This window comes from Ustilago hordei, assembly GCF_900519145.1.
Source record: "Ustilago hordei strain Uho2 genome assembly, contig: UHO2_contig_01, whole genome shotgun sequence".
NCBI classification, from domain to species: domain Eukaryota; kingdom Fungi; phylum Basidiomycota; class Ustilaginomycetes; order Ustilaginales; family Ustilaginaceae; genus Ustilago; species Ustilago hordei.
In genome coordinates, this window is record NW_024545270.1 from 86,379 (window position 1) to 105,735 (window position 19,357).

The window sequence follows — 19,357 nt, forward strand, 5'->3', positions numbered from 1 at the left end:
GGTACAGTGGAGGAAGGTTGGTTATCCCCAAAGTGATCATGCCAGGGAGGACCAACAACTGACACTCAAGGAGTGCCAAAGAGGTAGATGGACAGTCTCTCTCTGTAGAGCATCTGCGATTCATGGTGATGACCCAATGCCATGATGGTATTACTGCTGGACACGTAGGAAGAGATGCTACCATCAAGGCAGCTCAACGACATTACTGGTGGCCAAACATGACAGCTTGGATTGCAGACTATGTAGCAAGTTGTCCTGTATGTGCTAGGTACAAAGCTCCTCATCACCATCCATATGGTTTGCTACAGCCACTAGCAACACCAGACAGGCCCTGGGGCTCCATATCCCTCGACTTCATTGAAGGACTACCACCATCGAAGAAGTATGACTCCAAGACCTATGACTCTATCCTAGTCATCGTTGACAGGTTAACCAAGTTTGCCATACTAGCTCCAACCCATAAGACAGTCACAGCCAAACAGACTGCAGTATTGCTATATGGACACATGGTTAGACTCTTTGGATATCCAGATCACATGGTCTCGGACCGAGGCAGGCAGTTCATATCAGGAGCATGGAAGGCATTTGCAGAGCAAATGGGTGTGAAGCACTCACTTAGTATGGCTTACCATCCTCAAACTGATGGTCAGACAGAGAGAGTCAATCAGGTCATAGAACAATACCTCAGGATGTACTGCAACTATGAACAGGATGACTGGGCCAACCTGCTGGACACTGCAGCCTTTGTATACAACAACACAGTCCACAACAGCATTGGTGTCTCACCATTCTTTGCATGCTATGGATGGAACCCCAAAGCTCATCCTGACATCCCTCAATGACTAGGAGTCAATGACCCAGGTCGCTTCAAGTACCTCATGGATGGAAAGGAGCATTGCAAGTACCTCCAGGAGCAGATCAGAGAGGCACAACGGAGATCAGTAGACCAGTATAACAGGAAGCACAAGGACATCGAGTTTAAGGTGGGTGATATGGTCTATATCAACCGTCGAAACTGGAAGACACGGAGACCCACACCCAAGTTAGATACCCGGTTTGCAGGACCCTACCCAGTTCAGGAACGGGTAGGACGCCGAGCTTATCGAATCACATTGCCAGCAAACCTTAGGGTGCATGATGTGTTCCATGTCTCCATGCTCGAGCCAGCAAGAACAAGTTCTCTTCCTCAATGTGCTGAACAGCCCACCATACCATCACTTCCAGATGAGGACCTCGACTTCGAAGTCGAAGCACTCATCGACAAGCGTTCACACAATGGGACTACAGAGTACAAGGTGTTGTGGAGAGGGTACTCAGAGGAAGCTGCTTCATGGGAACCAGTAGAGAACCTCAACTGTCCTGACCTCATCCAGGAGTATGAGGTGTCGGAGGGGGGACGAGTGAGTAGACAAAGTAGAGAAAGGAGGAGAGAACAGGAGGAGTAGAGAGAGGAAGAGGAAGGAGGATGACGTTGAGAGAAGGAGGAAGGATGATGTTGGCGATGTTGTCGAGGAGGAGGAGGAGGAGTCAGCATGGACCAGACCAGAGCATGCCTCGACGGAGCTCGGCTCTTAAGAGGGGGGTAGTGTCATGGGCCTGGATGCTCAAGAAGCAGGAGGGTCACGGGTTCATATGGAAGGAGCACAGGTATCGAAGATCTAGTCGAGATCAGTAGAGAGCATGGTTGTAGTGCAGTCTCCATGGAGACCATGGACTCCTACAGACTCACATGCAAAGAAGGGCCAAGCACAGCCACGAGGAGGACCAAGCTCAAGGAGCAGGCACAGCCACGAAGAGGACCAAGCTCAAGGAGCATGCAGATGGTTACCACTCAGGGGCTCGAGAGACAAGAGCCAAAGGAACTGTCACTGATCAAAGGAGAAGGAGCAGTGTCGAAGGAGTCGACACCAGGTCATGAGGAGGAGGAGCAGTGTCGAAGGAGTCGACACAGCTCAAGAGGCACAGGGGTGCCAAGCAGGAGAGGCCCCTGAGCAGTACTCGATGAAGAAGGTACTCTCTGGAGAGAGAGCAGGAGCAGCATCACTGGCGATGCTGAGAAGAGGTATATAACCATGCTTTCTCATCATCAATAGGTCGAGTGGATCCTCATCCACTCTACTCACCATAACTAGTATCACTTCAGCATAAGTATATATTAGTTCCAGTCAGCATAGCAGCAATCCATCAAGGTTGCTCCTCATCGTAGTGTGTGTGTTGTATCACCACTACCTGATGTCCGAAGGCACCCATAGCAGGTTAGCGGTCCAGATCAAGATAGAAGCGAAGGCAGTAGTCCACTGCGGTCCGGGGATCACTTCAAGCATCAAGTCAACACACTGGACACTCATGTTGATGCCACCAACCTTATCACCAACACCATCAACCTCATTATCATCGACATCACCAATCTCATCACCAACACCATCAACCTCATCATCATCAACACTCACACCAGACCTTGGTGTCATCATAACATTGATATTGATCGTGCCGAGCTACCCCTGAATGGAGTGTCCACAGAGGTCAGCCGAAACCTATGATAGTATATACAACAAACGCCACCTGCTGTCACTGCACAACTTGATAGTCACCGATACCGAGACAATAGCTGTTGCACAGTTTGATAGTCACCAAGTATCTCGACAGACCGACCTGGGTTTCAGGCGCGAGACCCCTGACAGAGACCTTGTGGCAGATTCCGCGGAGATCGGTAGCAAGGTTGTCTGTATGACGATTCACACACGAGAGGGACCAAGCTCAAGTGACATGCAGATGGTTACCACTCAGGGGCCCACAAGACAGGAGTAAAAGAGAACTGTCGCCAGTCAGAAGAAGGAGAGCTGTGTAAAGGACACCAGCGAAAGGGACATGAAGAAGAGGAGCAGTGTTGATGAAGTTGACATAGCTCAGGTAAGACAGGAGGGACAAGATCTGATACAGAGGAGGTGCCTCCTTGGAGACACCTGTACAATACTTGACAAAGAGAGTACTCTCTGGAGAGAGAGAGCAGGAGCAGTGTCGCTGGCGATGCTGTGAAGAGATATATAGGCATACCTTCTTGTCATGAATGGTCAAGTGGATCCATCCACTCTACACTCATCAAATGTACTAGTATTACTTCAAGCAATAAGTATCATTAGCACACAGTCAGCATAGAAGTAATCAACAGATTGCTCCTCAATGAAGCATGTGTGTTGTATCACCATTTCCTGGTGTCCAAAGGCGGTTTGTAGCAACCAGCGGTCCGGATAACAATAGAACCGAAGGCAGACATCCACTGCAGCCTGGGGATCACTTCAAGCGTTAGCTGACACACTGGACACTCATGTTGGCATCATCAACCCATACTCACACCAGACCATTGGTGTCAACATCAAGCTCATTTAGAGTCGTATCGTAGTCTGATCGTGCTGAGCTACCTCTGGACAGAGTGTCCACAGCGGTTAGTCGAAATCTGTCACAACAATAATACAACTACAGATTCTAGTGAGAAAGGTGACAGAGAAGGCTCTGTTGCATATTTCACTAAGAATCGAAATACCATTAGCGCTGTTGCATAATTCGACAGAATCGGTGATAGTACTGATACTACTACTGTTCTCAGGTTTCAGGCACGCGACCGCTGACATGTTGCAGATGTCTTGACAAAACCTTTACAGGGTCTCAACACCTCATGATTGGCTAGGATGATAGGGCTGGAGATCCCACCAAAGGGGGGAGTTGAAGATGTGTCGGCAACTCAAGCAAGATGCATGTGTCACGGCCAAGACACTGAGGCACAGGAGGCTTACTTAAGCAAGAAGCACAATGAGATACATGATTGTTGTCATGGTGACAGCTCAGTGGCACTCAGTATCATAGCAACATAGGAGTACAAATGAAGTGACATGTCCCACCTCGGATAGGACTAGAGTGGCAAATGGAGTATATATATGTGTTTGTCATTTAGGTTCACACTATGAAAACTAAGCATTACATAGAACATACAGCTGTTGTAAAGGGAGTCTGATCATGACCCCGATAACACCGTGTATTAATTGTTATCTTCAATTAATTCAGGATGTAACATCAGCCTAAAAATCCACAAGGCTGTTGAGAATTGGCGGCAATTCACCGAGGCCCCGGAATTCAACCGAAAAAAAAGCGCGGTTCGTGCTCACGGTCCCAAGAAGAAAAGGGAAAAAGATGGCCTTTTTTTTTTTTTTTTGTTTTTTTTCTTTTCTTTTCTTTTTCGGTGTGACTCTGGAAGAAAATTTGTGTGTGTCTCTGTGCCGAGAAGAAGAACATGGCGCATCAACGCTCAGATTGTGACTGCTGCAAGTCGCTTTGCAATTGTCCGGAGTCTGTTCGGCACATAAGCTGGAGCCAAAAAAATAAATAAATTAAAAAAGCGACACCTCACAGTGAAGCATCACTCTGTGACCTCAGAGAGAGAGAGTGTGTCTCCCTTCACCTCGTCCTTCTTTGCTTCTTCTACTACTACTACAACACCACCACCTTCTCTTCTTCATCAAGCCTCCCACTTCCACAGTTCTAGAGCAAAAAAATGGGCGTCATCACTCACCCCAACATCCGCGATGGTTGGTTTCACGAGACCAACTCTCAATGGCCTGGTCAGGCCATGAGCCTGCAGGTTCAGCGTATCCTTCACCACGAGAGGTCCCTCTACCAGGATGTCCTCGTCTTCGAGTCCACCACCTTCGGCAACGTTCTCGTTCTCGATGGTGTCATCCAGTGCACAGAGCGCGACGAGTTCTCCTACCAGGAGATGATCGCTCACCTTCCCATCGCTTCCCACCCCAACCCCGAGCGTGTCCTTGTTATCGGCGGTGGTGACGGTGGTGTACTCCGTGAGGTTGTCAAGCACGACTCGGTCAAGGAGGCCGTCCTCTGCGACATTGATGAGGCCGTCCCCCGTGTCTCCAAGCAGTACCTTCCCAAGATGGCCGAGGGTCTCACTCATCCCAAGTCCACTGTCATCATTGGTGACGGTTTCAAGTTCCTCCAAGACCCCAAGAACAAGGCCAGCTTCGACGTCATCATCACCGACTCTTCTGACCCCGTTGGTCCCGCCGAGGCTCTCTTCCAGCAGCCCTACTTTGCCCTCCTCAAGGAGGCCCTCAAGCCCGGAGGACACATCTCCACCCAGGCCGAGTGTATCTGGATCCACCTCAACCTCATTGGCGAGCTCCGACGATCCACCAAGGAGCTCTTCCCCGTTGCCGACTACGCCTTCACTACCATCCCCACTTATCCATCTGGCCAGATCGGCTTCGTTATCTGCTCTCTTGACGCCAACCGAAACGTCCGAGAGCCCCTTCGTGAGGTTTCCAACTGCCGATACTACAACTCGCAGGTCCACAAGGCTGCCTTCACTGTCCCCGAGTTCGCCCGCAAGGTTATCGAGGACGGCGCCCCGGCTCCTGGCCGTGTCATCCCCACCGGTGAGGGCAACGCCAAGGTTCAGCGTGCTCCTAAGAAGATTCTCCTCCTTGGTTCCGGTTACGTCGCCAAGCCCTTCGCTGAGTACGCCACTCGCTTCCCCGAATACAGCTTGACAGTCGCTTCCGCCAAGCTCGAGCACTCACAGCATCTCATCCATGGTCTCCACAACTCGACTGCCGCTTCCGTCGATGTCAACGATGCTGCTGCTCTTTCCGACATCATCAAGGGCCACGACGTTGTTGTCTCGCTCATTCCTTACATCTACCACGCTGCCGTCATCAAGGCCGCTTGCGAACACAAGGTCAACGTCGTCACAACCTCGTACATTTCAGACGCTATCCGTGCCCTTGAACCCGAGATCCAAAAGGCTGGTATCACCGTCATGAACGAGATCGGTCTTGACCCTGGTCTCGACCACCTCTACGCCGTCAAGGCCATCGATGATGTTCACGCTGAGGGCGGCAAGATCAAGTCCTTCCTCTCCTACTGTGGTGGTTTGCCCGCTCCCGAGGCTGCTGACAACCCGCTCGGCTACAAGTTCTCCTGGTCTTCGCGTGGTGTCCTCCTTGCGCTCCGCAACACTGCCAAGTTCTGGAAGGATGGCCAGGAGCTCACCGTCTCCGGTCACGAGCTCATGGCTGCTGCTCAGAGCTTCTACATCAACCCTGCTTTCGCCTTTGTCGCTTACCCCAACCGTGACTCGACCCCCTTCAAGCAGTGGTACAACATCCCCGAGGCCGAGACTGTCATCCGTGGCACTCTCCGATACCAGGGCTTCCCCGAGTTCATCCTTGCTCTCGTCAAGCTCGGCTTTCTCGACGAGGAGGCCAAGAACTTCCTTGCCTACAACACCAACGCTTCCTGGGCCAAGGTCACCGCCAAGATGGTCGGTGCCTCCTCCACTTCCGAAGCCGACCTTATTGCCGCTATCAAGACCAAGGTCTCGTTCAAGTCGGCACAGGAGGAAGAGACCATCATCCGTGGTCTCCGATGGCTCGACCTCTTCTCCACCAAGGCCCCCGCCACTGTCCGTGGCACTGCCGCCCAAGAGGCTTCTCAGGTCGCTGGTAACCCCCTTGACTCGCTCTGCGCCACTCTCGAGGAGAAGTGCGCCTACGCTCCCGGAGAGCGCGACATGGTCATGCTTCAGCATAAGTTCGAAATCGAGACTGCCAACGGTGAACACAAGACCCTCACCTCGACCTTGCTCGACTACGGTATTCCTCACGGTACTTCTTCAATGGCTAAGCTTGTCGGTGTGCCATGCGCTATCGCTACCCGTCTCATCCTTGAGGGTCACCCCGCTCTGACCAAGACTGGTATTCTTGCTCCTTACACCAAGGACATTTGCGATCCTATCCGTCTCGAGCTCGAGAAGGAGGGTATTGCTCTTGAGGAGCGATACGTGTAGATGCATGCAGACAGTTTTTAATTCACATACACTCAAAAAAGAAAGTCTGCAGCACGTGACTGGCATGCACATCTGAGCTTGCGCGCACGCGCCCACCTTCCACATCATCCACATCCCTCGTCGCACTGACTTCGTCAGTGCTCTGTCTCATCATGCTTCCCTCTTCTCCATCATCTCTCTCTTGTTGCAGGCGTAGCCATAGTGCACGACCTTGCTCCCTTTTGTGTTCTCGCCTTCCTGGGCCTCGACGATGGCCCAGCAGCAGGCTTGTACACACTGCAGCAAGTCCTTTCTGCCCAACCATTTCCTCGGCAAGTGCAACTGTGCCTGTCAACGCTGCGCAGCTTGTTGCGGTGTTCAGCCTGTTTCACTCCTTGCTGAGGCTATACTGGCCCCGAGTTTCCAGCTGCAGGCGACTACTCCAGCTTTGTTGCTGCCACCACCTTCTCCTGTCCTGGCAGCACCGGCCCAAGCACCCTCTGCACCCATGCCATTGACTGTCGAACATGTCCCTCAGCGCGATGTTACTGCTGACATTGACACCCTGCACGCCCACCTCGATGCTCAGGCCAATTTTTCCTCCCAGCTCGCTGGCTCTGTCTCAGAGATCTGACAGCTGATCTTATCCCTTCATCAAGACCAGGCCCAGCTGACTGGCTCAGCCAGTTCCTCTCATCCTGTTCCGTTGGCACCGATGGTGACTCCAGCGCAGCCGCCACAGGCCTCTACGCCCTCATCGTCATCACCTGCTGGTGAGTTACAGCTTCGTCACCTGTTCCCTTGGATCTCTCCTGAAGTCGCTCAGTTGGTCTATGACGACCATCTGCCACCTCACGACCTCGGCAAGCTTCATCGCACCAGCAAGTCTCGCGCCGAGCCTGACGCTGCCTCTGGCATCTTAGTCAACAGCATTCAAGTCCAGCCAGCCCTCCCTTCGTCCGACACACCAGACGTCAAGAGGTTCCTGTGCCAAATCCCAGACGTGCATGCCTTCGCTCAGGCTTGGACAGCCTACACGGCCCTCCATTGTGCCAGCACCGGCGATTCCGACCTCTGTGCCAGCCTCGGTTCTTTCCTCGTAGCAGTCGTCGACCATGATACCAGGTGGCACTGGCCGGCCGTAGCTGAGTACGTCCTCACTGTCTGTGAGCGTCATTTTGGCTATGCTTCAGCCAGTGACTGGGCTGTCGACGATCTCAGCGCTTGGCAGAAAGCCCTGGGAGGCATACCCCGCTGCAACGTGTCAACCTCCAAATCACCAGCCAAGCCTTCAACAGCAGCGTCTTCCACTGACGTCCCAGCCTCATCGTCCACCAAGCGCCAGCACCATGACCTCAGCGGGCAGGTCTGCTTCTGTTGGAACTCCACTGGCTGTCCTGACGGCTCTCAGTGCCTGTGCCAGCATGTGTGCGAAACCTGTAAAGGTCCTCACCCTCGCACCTCGTGCACCGATCCATCAGCTGCCATCAAGAAACAGCAGCATTAGTTGCCCAATGTCCTCCTCTTCATCTCTGCGACAGACTCAGGTCCAGCACGTCTCTCCTGATGATGACTCTATGTCTCTGCGACAGACTCAGGTCCAGCATCCCACTAGGTCTCCGCGACAGACTCAGGTCTGGCTTGTCGACACTGTCGTCGACAGCATGTCTCTGCGACAGACTCAGGTCCAGCACGTCTCTCCTGACGACAACACTATGTCTCTGCAACAGACTCAGGTCCAGCATCCCACTAGGTCTCTGCGGCAGACTCAGGTCCGGCTTGTCGACACTGTCGTCGACGACATGTCTCCGTGACAGACTCAGGTCCGGCATCTCACCTCGGTCCCGGCAGCCCTCGATGTTCCATCAGCTGACTGGTGTCTTTCACTTCTGTTTGACCTGCACCAGCATCTTCCTCCCATCCACCCCAACACCACACTCGAGCTTGACGCATTTGACCCCACCACGTCACCTGCCCGCATCAGCTCCATGCAGCTCCAGTTGCTGGCGTGGGAGCGCCTTCTTCTGGACTACCCAGACAAGCGCTACTGCACGCAGATGGCCAGCATGATTCAACACAGCTGTCTCCTTGGCTATGATGGCCCTCTCCATCAGGCCAATCGCCACGTTGCCAACCTGCCCATCGACGCCGACGGCCATGCTCACCTTTGCTGTGAGATTACTGCTTGCCTCGCCGAGGGTCAGCTCACCATGGTACTGGCCACCTCAGCCCTTGTCGAGTTGCCGATTGGTGTTGTTCCCAAGCCTCGCTCCATCAAGCTCTGCACCATCCACCACCTATCCCACCCCCAGCACCCAGCATCCTTGGCTCTTCCATCGGTCAATGCCAGCATCAATCCTTCCTTCATCTGCATCCAGTACGAGTCCGTCCGCCAGCTCGTCGACTTTGTGTGGTCCAACCCTAACTGCCTCCTCTGGAAAGGTGATCTAGAGGACGCTTTTCGCCACGTTGTGACGGCAGAGTCCGATGCATACCTTCTCGGTTTCCAGTATGACGGCATCCGCTACTGCGAGAATGCCCTCACCTTTGGTGGCAGCAGCTCGCCGTTCCTGTTCAACCTGGTGGCTGAGTTCCTCCATTGGGTCGTTGCCTCTTGCCTGCCCAACACGTGGCCAGTCAACCACTACCTGGACGACACCTTTGGCGCCATTCCGGCCAAGGCTGCCCACCTGGCCCTCCTTCCGGTCCACGCCCTAGCCCTGGCCTCCACTGCCCTTGGCCTCTGCCTGTCGGTCAAAAAGACTTTCGCCAACCTCACGCGCCTCGAGGTCCTCGGCATCGACATCGACTCTGCAGCTCAAACTGTTGGCATTACTTCGGAATGTCAGGCACACATCCTCTCTCAGTGCCACCACCTCCTTAGCCACAGCACTGCAGACCTTCTCAACATGCAGCATATCGCTGGCCTCCTGCAGTTTGTGTCACAGGTTTTCCCATGCAGCAAGGCTTTCCTGCGCCGCCTTTACAGCTGTACTCGCCGCCAGCACTCTGCTGGTCGCTGGCGCATACCCAGACCAGCCCTCGCCGAGCTCGCCTGGTGGGTCACCATGCTGGAATCCTGGTCTGGCATGAGCGTCCTCTCCCCTTCTCCCTTGGTGGTTGCCCACATGTGGACTGATGCCTGCCCTCGCAGCTATGGTGCCCACTTGGGACTGGCCACTGACACCATGGCCATCTTCTCGCGTGAGGTCCTGCGCTGACACCACAAGAAGAACATCCGGTTCTTGGAGGCCTTGGCCGTCCTGGAAGCACTCTGTCTCTTTGCTCCCCTCTGGTCATCTCCTTTGATGGTGGTTGTCCATGTCGACAACGAGAACGTCGAGCACGGTCTCCGTTCTGGCAGCTCACGTGACCCACTCATGCAGAAGCTGCTTCGGGAGATCTTTGGGTTCTGCTTCACCCACAACTTCACTCTACACCCTGTGCGTGTCTCGACCACTGTCAATGTTCTTGCCGACCTTCTTTCCCATCGCCAGTTCCATCGCATCCAGCAGTCCTTTCCGCAGGCATACAGCCAGTTGTCCTTCTGCCAGGGACACGTTGACCAGCCGGCCAACCCCCTCCCACCTTCGCATCCAGCATGGGGATCACTTCGGCGGTGGCTACCTTGCTCTGGAATGGCCTTGCGCCCAGCACTCGAGACCGTGCTGGCAGTACCGTCACCGCTTTCTGAACCTTCTGCACCTGGCACTTTGGTGCCAACATCGCTTGTCTGCCCACCACCGGTGTCCAGCTCCTCGAGTGGCTTGGCAGCATGTCCTCCACCGGCCATTCATACCACTCTGCCAAGCACGAGCTTGGCCACCTCTGCTCCCACCATGTTGACCTTGGCCTCAGCCTGGCCGGCTTTGAGTGCGGCTGTCTCGAGCGGGCTCTGTGTGGCTACAAGTGCATCCACGGTGCTTGGCACACCAGCGCCAAGCTCCCCATCACGTTGCCCCTCCTTCGCCGCCTTGCCGCTGCCGTCGATACCTTCAGCGACCTCTCTGCATGCAATCATGCTGTGTTCAAGGCAGCGTTCACCCTCTCCTTTGCCTGTTTCCTGTGCTTGGGCGAGGTTGTCTGGGACTGGCACACCAACCCAGCTGTCGTCCTTCGCATTGGCAGTGTTGAATTGGCTGCTGACCATGCCATCATCACCTTGCCAGTGTCCAAGACAGACCCCTTCCGCCTCGGCATCAAGGTCGTCGCCCCTCTTGTCGGCAGCCCAGAATGCCCAATCGCCCACCTTTGCCACCTACTCTCTGGTCGTCCCTCTTCTGCCCCCCTCTTTGGCCTCGGCCCGTCTGGGGCAGACCCCCTCCCGCGCTCGTCGTTCATTGCTGTCCTTCGGCGTGCCATCGCCTTCACCGGCCATTCCTTTCGACGCGGTGCCGCCACGTGGGTGGCCCACCTTGGTGCCAGCCCCGAGACCATCCAGTGCCTCGGCTGTTGGAATTCTGACTGTTTCCAGTGCTATGTTGACCACTCTGCCAGCGAACGCTGTGACCTCTCCATTGCCGCCCTCTTCAGTGTTCGTGACAGCCCCCTCGTCCCTGACAGCGCCTCGTGGCAAGACATGGGGGCCACCTAGCCCATCGTTGGGCCCGGCCTTGTTGAGAGTGCTGTCTGCTGCGCAGGCACCTCGACTCTCGGTTGGCGGGCCGGGAGCCTCAGAGCCAGCATGCTTCGCTGCTGACCCGCAATCAAACCCTTTCTCGCATCTGTCGGCCATGTGAGCATGAGCTGGGTGTCATGGGCCTGGATGCTCAAGAAGCAGGAGAGTCACGGGTTCATATGGAAGGAGCACAGGTATCGAAGATCTAGTCGAGATCAGTAGAGAGCATGGTTGTAGTGCAGTCTCCATGGAGACCATGGACTCCTATGGACTCACATGCAAAGGAGGGCCAAGCACAGCCACGAGGAGGACCAAGCTCAAGGAGCAGGCACAGCCATGAAGAGGACCAAGCTCAAGGAGCATGCAGATGGTTACCACTCAGGGGCTCGAGAGACAAGAGCCAAAGGAACTGTCACTGATCAAAGGAGGAGGAGCAGTGTCGAAGGAGTTGACACCAGGTCATGAGGAGGAGGAGCAGTGTCGAAGGAGTCGACATCAGGTCATGAGGAGGAGGAGCAGTGTCGAAGGAGTTGACACCAGGTCATGAGGAGGAGGAGCAGTGTTGAAGGAGTCAACACAGCTCAAGAGGCACAGGGGTGCCAAGCAGGAGAGGCCCCTGAGCAGTACTCGATGAAGAAGGTACTCTCTGGAGAGAGAGAGCAGGAGCAGCATCGCTGGCGATGCTGAGTAGAGGTATATAACCATGCTTTCTCATCATCATAGGTCGAGTGGATCCTCATTCACTCTACTCACCATATAACTAGTTATCACTTCAGCATAAGTATACATTAGTTTCAGTCAGCATAGCAGCAATCTATCAAGGTTGCTCCTCATTGTAGTGTGTGTGTTGTATCACCACTACCTGATGTCCAAAGGCGCCCATAGCAGGTTAGCGGTCCAGATCAAGATAGAACCGAAGGCAGTAGTCCACTGCAGTCCGGGGATCACTTCAAGCATCAAGTCAACACACTGGACACTCGTGTTGATGCCACCAACCTTATCACCAACACCATCAACCTCCTTATCATCGACATCACCAATCTCATCACCAACACCATCAACCTCATCATCATCAACACTCACACCAGACCTTGGTGTCATCATAACATCGATATTGATCGTGCCGAGCTACCCCTGAACGGAGTGTCCACAGAGGTCAGCCGAAACCTATGATAGTATATACAATGAACACCACCTGCTGTCACTGCACAACTTGATAGTCACCGATACCGAGACAATAGCTGTCACACAGTTTGATAGTCACCGAGTATCTCGACAGACCGACCTGGGTTTCAGGCGCGAGACCCCTGACACTGGGATGCAGCACGTGACTGGCATGCACATCTGAGCTTGCGCACACGCGCCCACCTTCCACATCATCCACATCCCTCGTCGCACTGACTTCGTCAGTGCTCTGTCTCATCATGCTTCCCTCTTCTCCATCATCTCTCTCTTGTTGCAGGCGTAGCCATAGTGCACAACCTTGCTCCCTTTTGTGACCCGCCCGTTCCCTCCCTTGTTTGTTTCGCTTGTTTTGCACTCATCCGGCCCTGTACGGTGGGCCGGGAGCCTCAGAGCCAGCACGCTTCGCCGCTGACCCGCAATCAAACCCTTTCTCGCATCTGTCGGCCATGTGAGCATGAGCTGGGATTGTAAGGTACTAGTGAAATCGAAGTTTTTGACCCTCGGCGTTGGGGTCTCATCTCACATAGAATGCTTCGTTCGATGAACTGCGTTTTGAAAGAAAAGCTTTACCAGACGATATGAAATGACAATGAGATGGGGAAACGGAGTCGATGCGGGAATGAACCGAATGCATTATTGTACAGTCCCTGCCCAAAGTTCGGGGACAGGGTCCAATAGACAATAAATCAACCATCCAATAGCATACCTTCCATCTGCTTGGAGGAGTGATCTCTCATAAGTGTCAGACTGAGCAAAACACACAGTGAGCAAGCTTGGAAGAAGGGCTTTCAATTGCAGTGAGTCTCAGAGCCAACTAATACTTGAGCAGACCTCCATGCTTAGTAAGCACTTGCTCCATGTGATGCTCCATTGACTTGATCACAGGTTTGATATGTTTGAGCATGATCTGGGTGTTCCACACCTCCTCTGCAGCTCTGGCAAGTTCATCCCAGGTTTTTGGTACTGGCAAGCACTTACCAAGCAAGTTTTTGAATACATACCATATGTTCTCAATAGGGTTAAGGTCTGGCAAAGCTGGCAGGTGTTCCTGCATCTTAATGTGATATTCAGCCTGCCATTGCTTGCAGATAGCAGCCTGATGACAGCTGCTGCCATCTTCAACAACTGACAGGCCATCAGGGTATGCACTAACAGCAGTTATGGCATCCCAGAGCAGCCTGTTGATGATCCAATCATGATATCTGACAGCTGTGAGGTTCTCAGTTGGATCCCATTGATTAGCTGACCCTGGCCACTTCTTTCTTGGAGCCAATGGGAGCACAATCAATGGGGTTTTAAGGTTGTATGCAATGCTGGCCCATACCTGGATGCTGAAACAGCCAGAATGGAATGTTGGAACCATGTTGTTGATGTCTTCTCAAGTGTTTTTCTGGTGACTAACCCATGTGCATCTGGGCCAGTAGCCAACCTTGACAGCTGCCTCATCTGTGAACAGCACACCCCTCCAATCAGTGGTGCTGTTAGCCTTGGCCCATTCTAGATGTTTATGCTAGTTTTTGGCTGTCAGAAACAGCTTTCAGAGTGCAATCCAGCAGTTAATACCAGCCTGGTATGCTGCTTTCCAGAGCTGCATAACTGGAATGCTGCCAAGTGATGCTGACAGCTGTCACCATGATAGAAACAGGTTTTTGAGTACCTCATGCTGAAGGTATCAGTCCGAGGTAGCTGTCCAGGAGCACAGATGCCTGGATCATGCTTTTGTTTCGAAGGTACCACACTCCTTAAAGTTATGGATGGTCTTGTGAACTGCTGTTTTGGAAACACTGCTTAGCTCTGCAATTCATCAAATTGGCAACCCAGTATCATGCATTGCAATGATTGAAGCATGCTTGCTTGGAAAGAGCTCATTGCCACAGACCATATCAGTGTTTGAAGTGTTCTTGATTAGTGTGATGGCAGTGCTATTGCTCAATGACAATGATGACCCAAATGCAGGGTAACTGACTAAATTGGGAAATTACCTGATTGTCCCCAAACTTATGCACAGGGACTGTAATGTACATACAGTCCCTGTGCGTATCCCAGCCTGGCTCACACGGCCGTAAATGAGGTCAGTCCGTTGATGCAGAAAACAATATGGAGGTCCTGTTAGATTGCGGGTCAGCGAGGTGGCTCGCTGGCTCAAAGGCTCCCAGCCCACCAGCCAAGTGTTGAGTCGCCTGCACAACAGAGAGTGGTCTTGACAGGGATGGGGCCATGATGATCGGCTTAGGAGGAACCCATGTCACACCACAAGGCAGTGTGGGGGATGAGCAGGCTGTCCTGAAGACAGTAGAGAGTGGTGATGGAGAGGTCCCGACACTCCACTGCCAAGCAGTCAATGTAGCACTGGAAACAGTTGGAGTTCCAGCAGCCAAGACACTGGATGGTGTCAGCATCAGCACCAAGGCTCGCAGCCCAGGTGGCAGCACCATGGTGGAAGGAGTGGCCAGCATAGGCTGAGGGGGAGAGGCCAGAAGCCACAATCACCTGCTGCAGAGTCGATATGAAGGAAGAGCAAGAGAGGGGTGCTGATTGGGAGGGGCCAAGGCCAAAGAGGGGGGAGGAGGCCAGTTGAGAGAGCAAGGGTTGGAGGTGAGAGAAGGGGCATTCAGGCCCACCAACAAGAGGGGCAACCACCTTGATGCCAAGCCTGAAGGGGTCAGTCTTCAAGGCTGGGAGGGTGATGACTGCATGGTCAGGTTCCAAGGTCATGCTGGCCACCCAGAGGATGACAGCTGGGTTGGAGGAACATTCCCACACAACCTCACCAGAGCAGAGGAAGCAGGCAAAGGCAAGGGTGAAAGCTGCCTTGTAGACCTGTTAATCATGTGTGGGCAGGTCAGCCAAGGTGTCGATGGCAATGATGATGCAGCATAGGAGGGGCAGGGTGATTGGCAGCTTAGGACCAGAGGTTCACATGCCATGGAGGTGCTTGTAGCCACACAAGGCCCGCTCCAGATGGCTGCAGCCAAAACCATTGAGGGTGAGGCCAAGGTTGACATGGTGAGAGTGGAGATGGCTGAGTTCGTGCTTGGCAGAGTGGAAGGGGTGATGTTTGGTGGACATGCTGCCAAGCCACTCAAGGAGCTGGAGGCCAGAGGCCAGAAGGCAGGGTATGGTGAGACCAAAAGTGAAGGCACAGAAGGTGTGAAAGGTGGTGACAGAGCTACTGGCACAGCTGCAAGTGCTGGCTGCAAGACCATGCCAGAGCAGAGAGGTGGCGGCAGTAGAGAGCCCCATGCTGGAGGCAAAGGAGGTTGGGGGCCAAGTGTGCAGTCGATGGGTGCTGGCCAGGAGAACAACTGGCTGTTGTCACAGGGTCGGCTGGCCAGCGCAAGAGAGTGCGCCAAATGATCAGCGGCAGTTATGGTAATGTCGCGTAATGGAGCAGTATATGAAGGGTGCACAGAAGATCAACATATGAAGGGTGTGCCAGATTGATCAGAGTCAAAAACCATTGGGGATCAATGAGATTAATTGGGTTGGCAGTGCACATGAATTATGAGATCGATCAAACCCCGGGAATCCAGATCAATCTCATGGGATCGGTAAGAGAGTGCGCCAAATGATCAGTGGCAGTTATGGTAATGTCACGTAATGGAGCAGTATATGAAGGGTGTGCAGGAGATCAACATATGAAGGGTGCACCAGATTGATCAGAGTCAAAAACCATTGGGGATCAATGAGATTAATTGGGTTGGCAGTGCACATGAATTATGAGATCGATCAAACCCCGGGAATCCAGATCAATCTCATGGGATCAGTCAGAGTCAGCCGGACCAGCACACTTCAACTAGTCAGCCGATCCAAACAAGTACTCGGAGCTGTGCCAACGTGACCACATGACCAAGGGGTTGGGTCACAAGGTTCAACAAGTGACTAAAGGGGTTTCACAAGACAAGTCGTGATGGAACTGTGCTGACATGACCACATGACCAAGGGGTATGGTCACGAGGTTCAACAAGTGACTAAAGTTGTATTGATGTTATGACAGATTTCGACTGACCACTGTGGACACTCCGTCCAGAGGTAGCTCGGCATGATCAAACTATGATACGACTCTAAGTGAACTTGATGTTGACACCAATGGTCTGGTGTGAGTATGGATTGATGATGCCGACATGAGTGTCCAGTGTGTCAACTAATGCTTGAAGTGATCCCCAGACTGCAGTGGATGACTGCCTTTGGTTCTATCGATGTCTGGACTGCTGGGTTGCTAGAACTGCCTTTGGACATCAGGAAATGGTGATACAACACATGCACTTCAATGAGGAGCAATCTATTGATTGCAACCTATGCTGACTGAAAACTAATGAGTACTTATGTTTCTAAAGTATTGACTAGTTGTATGGTGAGTAGAGTGGATAGATCCACTCGACCATTCATGACGAGAAGGTATGCCTATATATCTCTTCACAGTGTCACCAGCAACACTGCTCCTGCTCTCTCTCTCCAGAGAGTACCCTCTTCGTCAAGTACTGTACAGGGATCTCCAAGGAGGCCCCTCCTCCATATCGAACCTTGTCCCTTCTGTCTTTCCTGAGCTGTGTTGACTTCATTGACACTGCTCCTCCTCTTCATGTCCCTCTCGCTGGTGTCCTATACACAGCTCTCCTTCCTTTGACCGGTGACAGTTCTCTTCTACTCCTGTCTGTGGGCCCCTGAGTGGTAACTGACCACATGTCACTGAGCTTGATCCCTCTCGCATGTGAATTGTCGTACAGACCTCCTTACTACCGATCTCTGCAGAATCTGCCACATGATCTCGCTTACTGCAGATTCTGGTGGGATTCGTGATATCGACAATGCTCATGCCGATTTCGCTGTGATCTGCCATAGAGCTGATTCTACTACTGATCTCAGTGAACTCTGTCACAGCTCCTACAATCTACCCGATTCCACAATTCCTGTGCTACCTTCATATGAACTTCGGTCTTTCCTCGTTCTGCGCACCCAGGCCCATGACATGCAGTATCAAAGGGATTGGTGCCAGCAGGACAAGACAGTGCCTAACAGGGGACAAAGGCCCCTCAAGAGGAGCAGGATAGGTGTCGAGGGAAAACACCAACCAGATGCATAAATACTCTCATTCTACCATAGCATCCAAGTGGAACAGTATCCACTCTACATACTTTATACTTTACTTATTACTTACTCAGTTACATATCATCGCAATAGCAGTGCTCTTGCAATGACTCTCAATGTGTGTGTTGTATCACTGTTAGTCGACAACTGTAGGCAGTGTTCTTCACACTAGCGGTCCAGTTCATTACTGTAGGCAGTGTTCTTCAACACCTGTGGTCCAGTCCCTTGCTGTAGGCAGTGTTGCTCAACACCAGCAGTCCAGTCAGTTATTGTAGGTGGTGATTCACACCAGCAGTCCAGTAACTCCCATCCTCTGTAGGCAATTAGCATATCATGGTCCAGATGACATCCAAGAGCATTATCAACAGTACTATGAACACTCATACTGTAGGGGAGGGTGTATCACCCACTCATCAACAAACAATGTTTGTGCCATGCAACCTCTGAATAGAGTGTTCAAGGCAGTCAGTCGAGACTTACTAGGTGGCAACGCTTGGTTACATTTAGGCGAAACATATCGAGTAGACCTTACTCAATCAACCTCAGTTAGTCTCTGGCGCGCGATCGCTTACAGCTGTGAGCAAGAGGGAATTGTTTATGCAGCTGAGAGAACTGGCATTAGGAGAGGAGGTCAGCAAGGGTGTTGTCAATGAAAGACATGTGGACCGGGTGCAAGGTGAGGTCATGTGTGAAACAGAACCCATAGATCTTGCAGAGGAGGCATTGAGTGAGGGGGTCTTGAGATCGGCCAGAGCAAAGCCTGTGCTCGACATTCTCGTTGTCAACATGAACCACCACCATCATGGGTTGAGGCCAGTGAGTGGAGAACCAGAAGAGAGCTTCGATGACTGCTAGAGCCTCAAGAAAGCAGATATTTTTGCCATGGTGGTGGCAAGGCACATCATGAGAGAAGACAGCCAGAGGTGCTGAGGTGGTGCTGAGGTGGGCACCATAGCTGTGGGGGAAGGTATCGGTCCAGATGTGTGCAACAAGGAGTGGGGAGGGTGACAAGACCATAGTGCCAGTCCAAGAGTGGAGGACAGTGGTCCACCAACTGAGCTCAGCAAGAGTGGGGCAAGGAATCCATCAATGGGAGAATAGCCTGTGAGAGTGGCGAGTGCAATCATACAGGCAATGGAGGAAAGCTTTGCCACAGGGGAAAACCTGGGAGACAAAGTGGAGAAGGCCAGAGATGCGTTGCATGTCGAGGAAGCCAGCAGTGCCCCGTGTAAGTGGTCACGCGCCAGAAACCAGATTGGGTGTTTCCAATTGGTATCAGTGAGGTCAAACAAGTAAGATCTACTCAGGATTTTCAACTAATGTAACCAGATGGCTTTGTACTGGTAGGTCTCAGCTGACCACCTTGAATACTCTGTTCAGAGGTTGCACAGCATGTCTGTTATTCTCTGGAGGGAGAGTGGTACACTCTCCTTTACAGTATGAGTGTTTGTAGTACTGTTGCTAATGCTCTCTAAACATTGTCTGGACCACAATATGCTTATTGCCTACAGAGGATGGGAGTTACTGGACCACAGGTGTTGGACACTGCCTACAATAACTGACTGGACTGCAGATGTTGAGCAAACACCACCTACAGTAAGGGACTGGACTGCAGGTGTTGAGGAACACCA

The 19,357-nt window shown here is 52.7% G+C and overlaps 3 protein-coding genes across 3 annotated transcripts; all 3 read left to right on the forward strand.

The window, feature by feature from the left end:
• Positions 1–4,546: 4,546 nt before the first annotated feature.
• On the forward strand, positions 4,547–6,856 carry UHO2_00017 (putative chimeric spermidine synthase/saccharopine reductase; the record flags this gene model as incomplete). Its single annotated transcript, XM_041556637.1, has 1 exon — positions 4,547–6,856. One exon carries the CDS (start codon positions 4,547–4,549, stop codon positions 6,854–6,856), a length of 2,310 nt encoding a protein of 769 aa, XP_041412571.1.
• A 694-nt stretch (positions 6,857–7,550) lies between these two features.
• Positions 7,551–10,056, forward strand: UHO2_00018 (uncharacterized protein; the record flags this gene model as incomplete). The annotated part of the gene is made up of 3 exons (XM_041556638.1): positions 7,551–8,201; positions 8,428–8,616; positions 8,743–10,056. The coding sequence occupies 3 exons, from the start codon at positions 7,551–7,553 to the stop codon at positions 10,054–10,056; spliced, it is 2,154 nt and encodes a 717-aa protein (XP_041412572.1).
• A 554-nt stretch (positions 10,057–10,610) lies between these two features.
• UHO2_00019 (uncharacterized protein) lies at positions 10,611–11,429 on the forward strand (the record flags this gene model as incomplete). The annotated part of the gene is made up of 1 exon (XM_041556639.1): positions 10,611–11,429. The coding sequence occupies one exon, from the start codon at positions 10,611–10,613 to the stop codon at positions 11,427–11,429; it is 819 nt and encodes a 272-aa protein (XP_041412573.1).
• Positions 11,430–19,357: the final 7,928 nt, after the last annotated feature.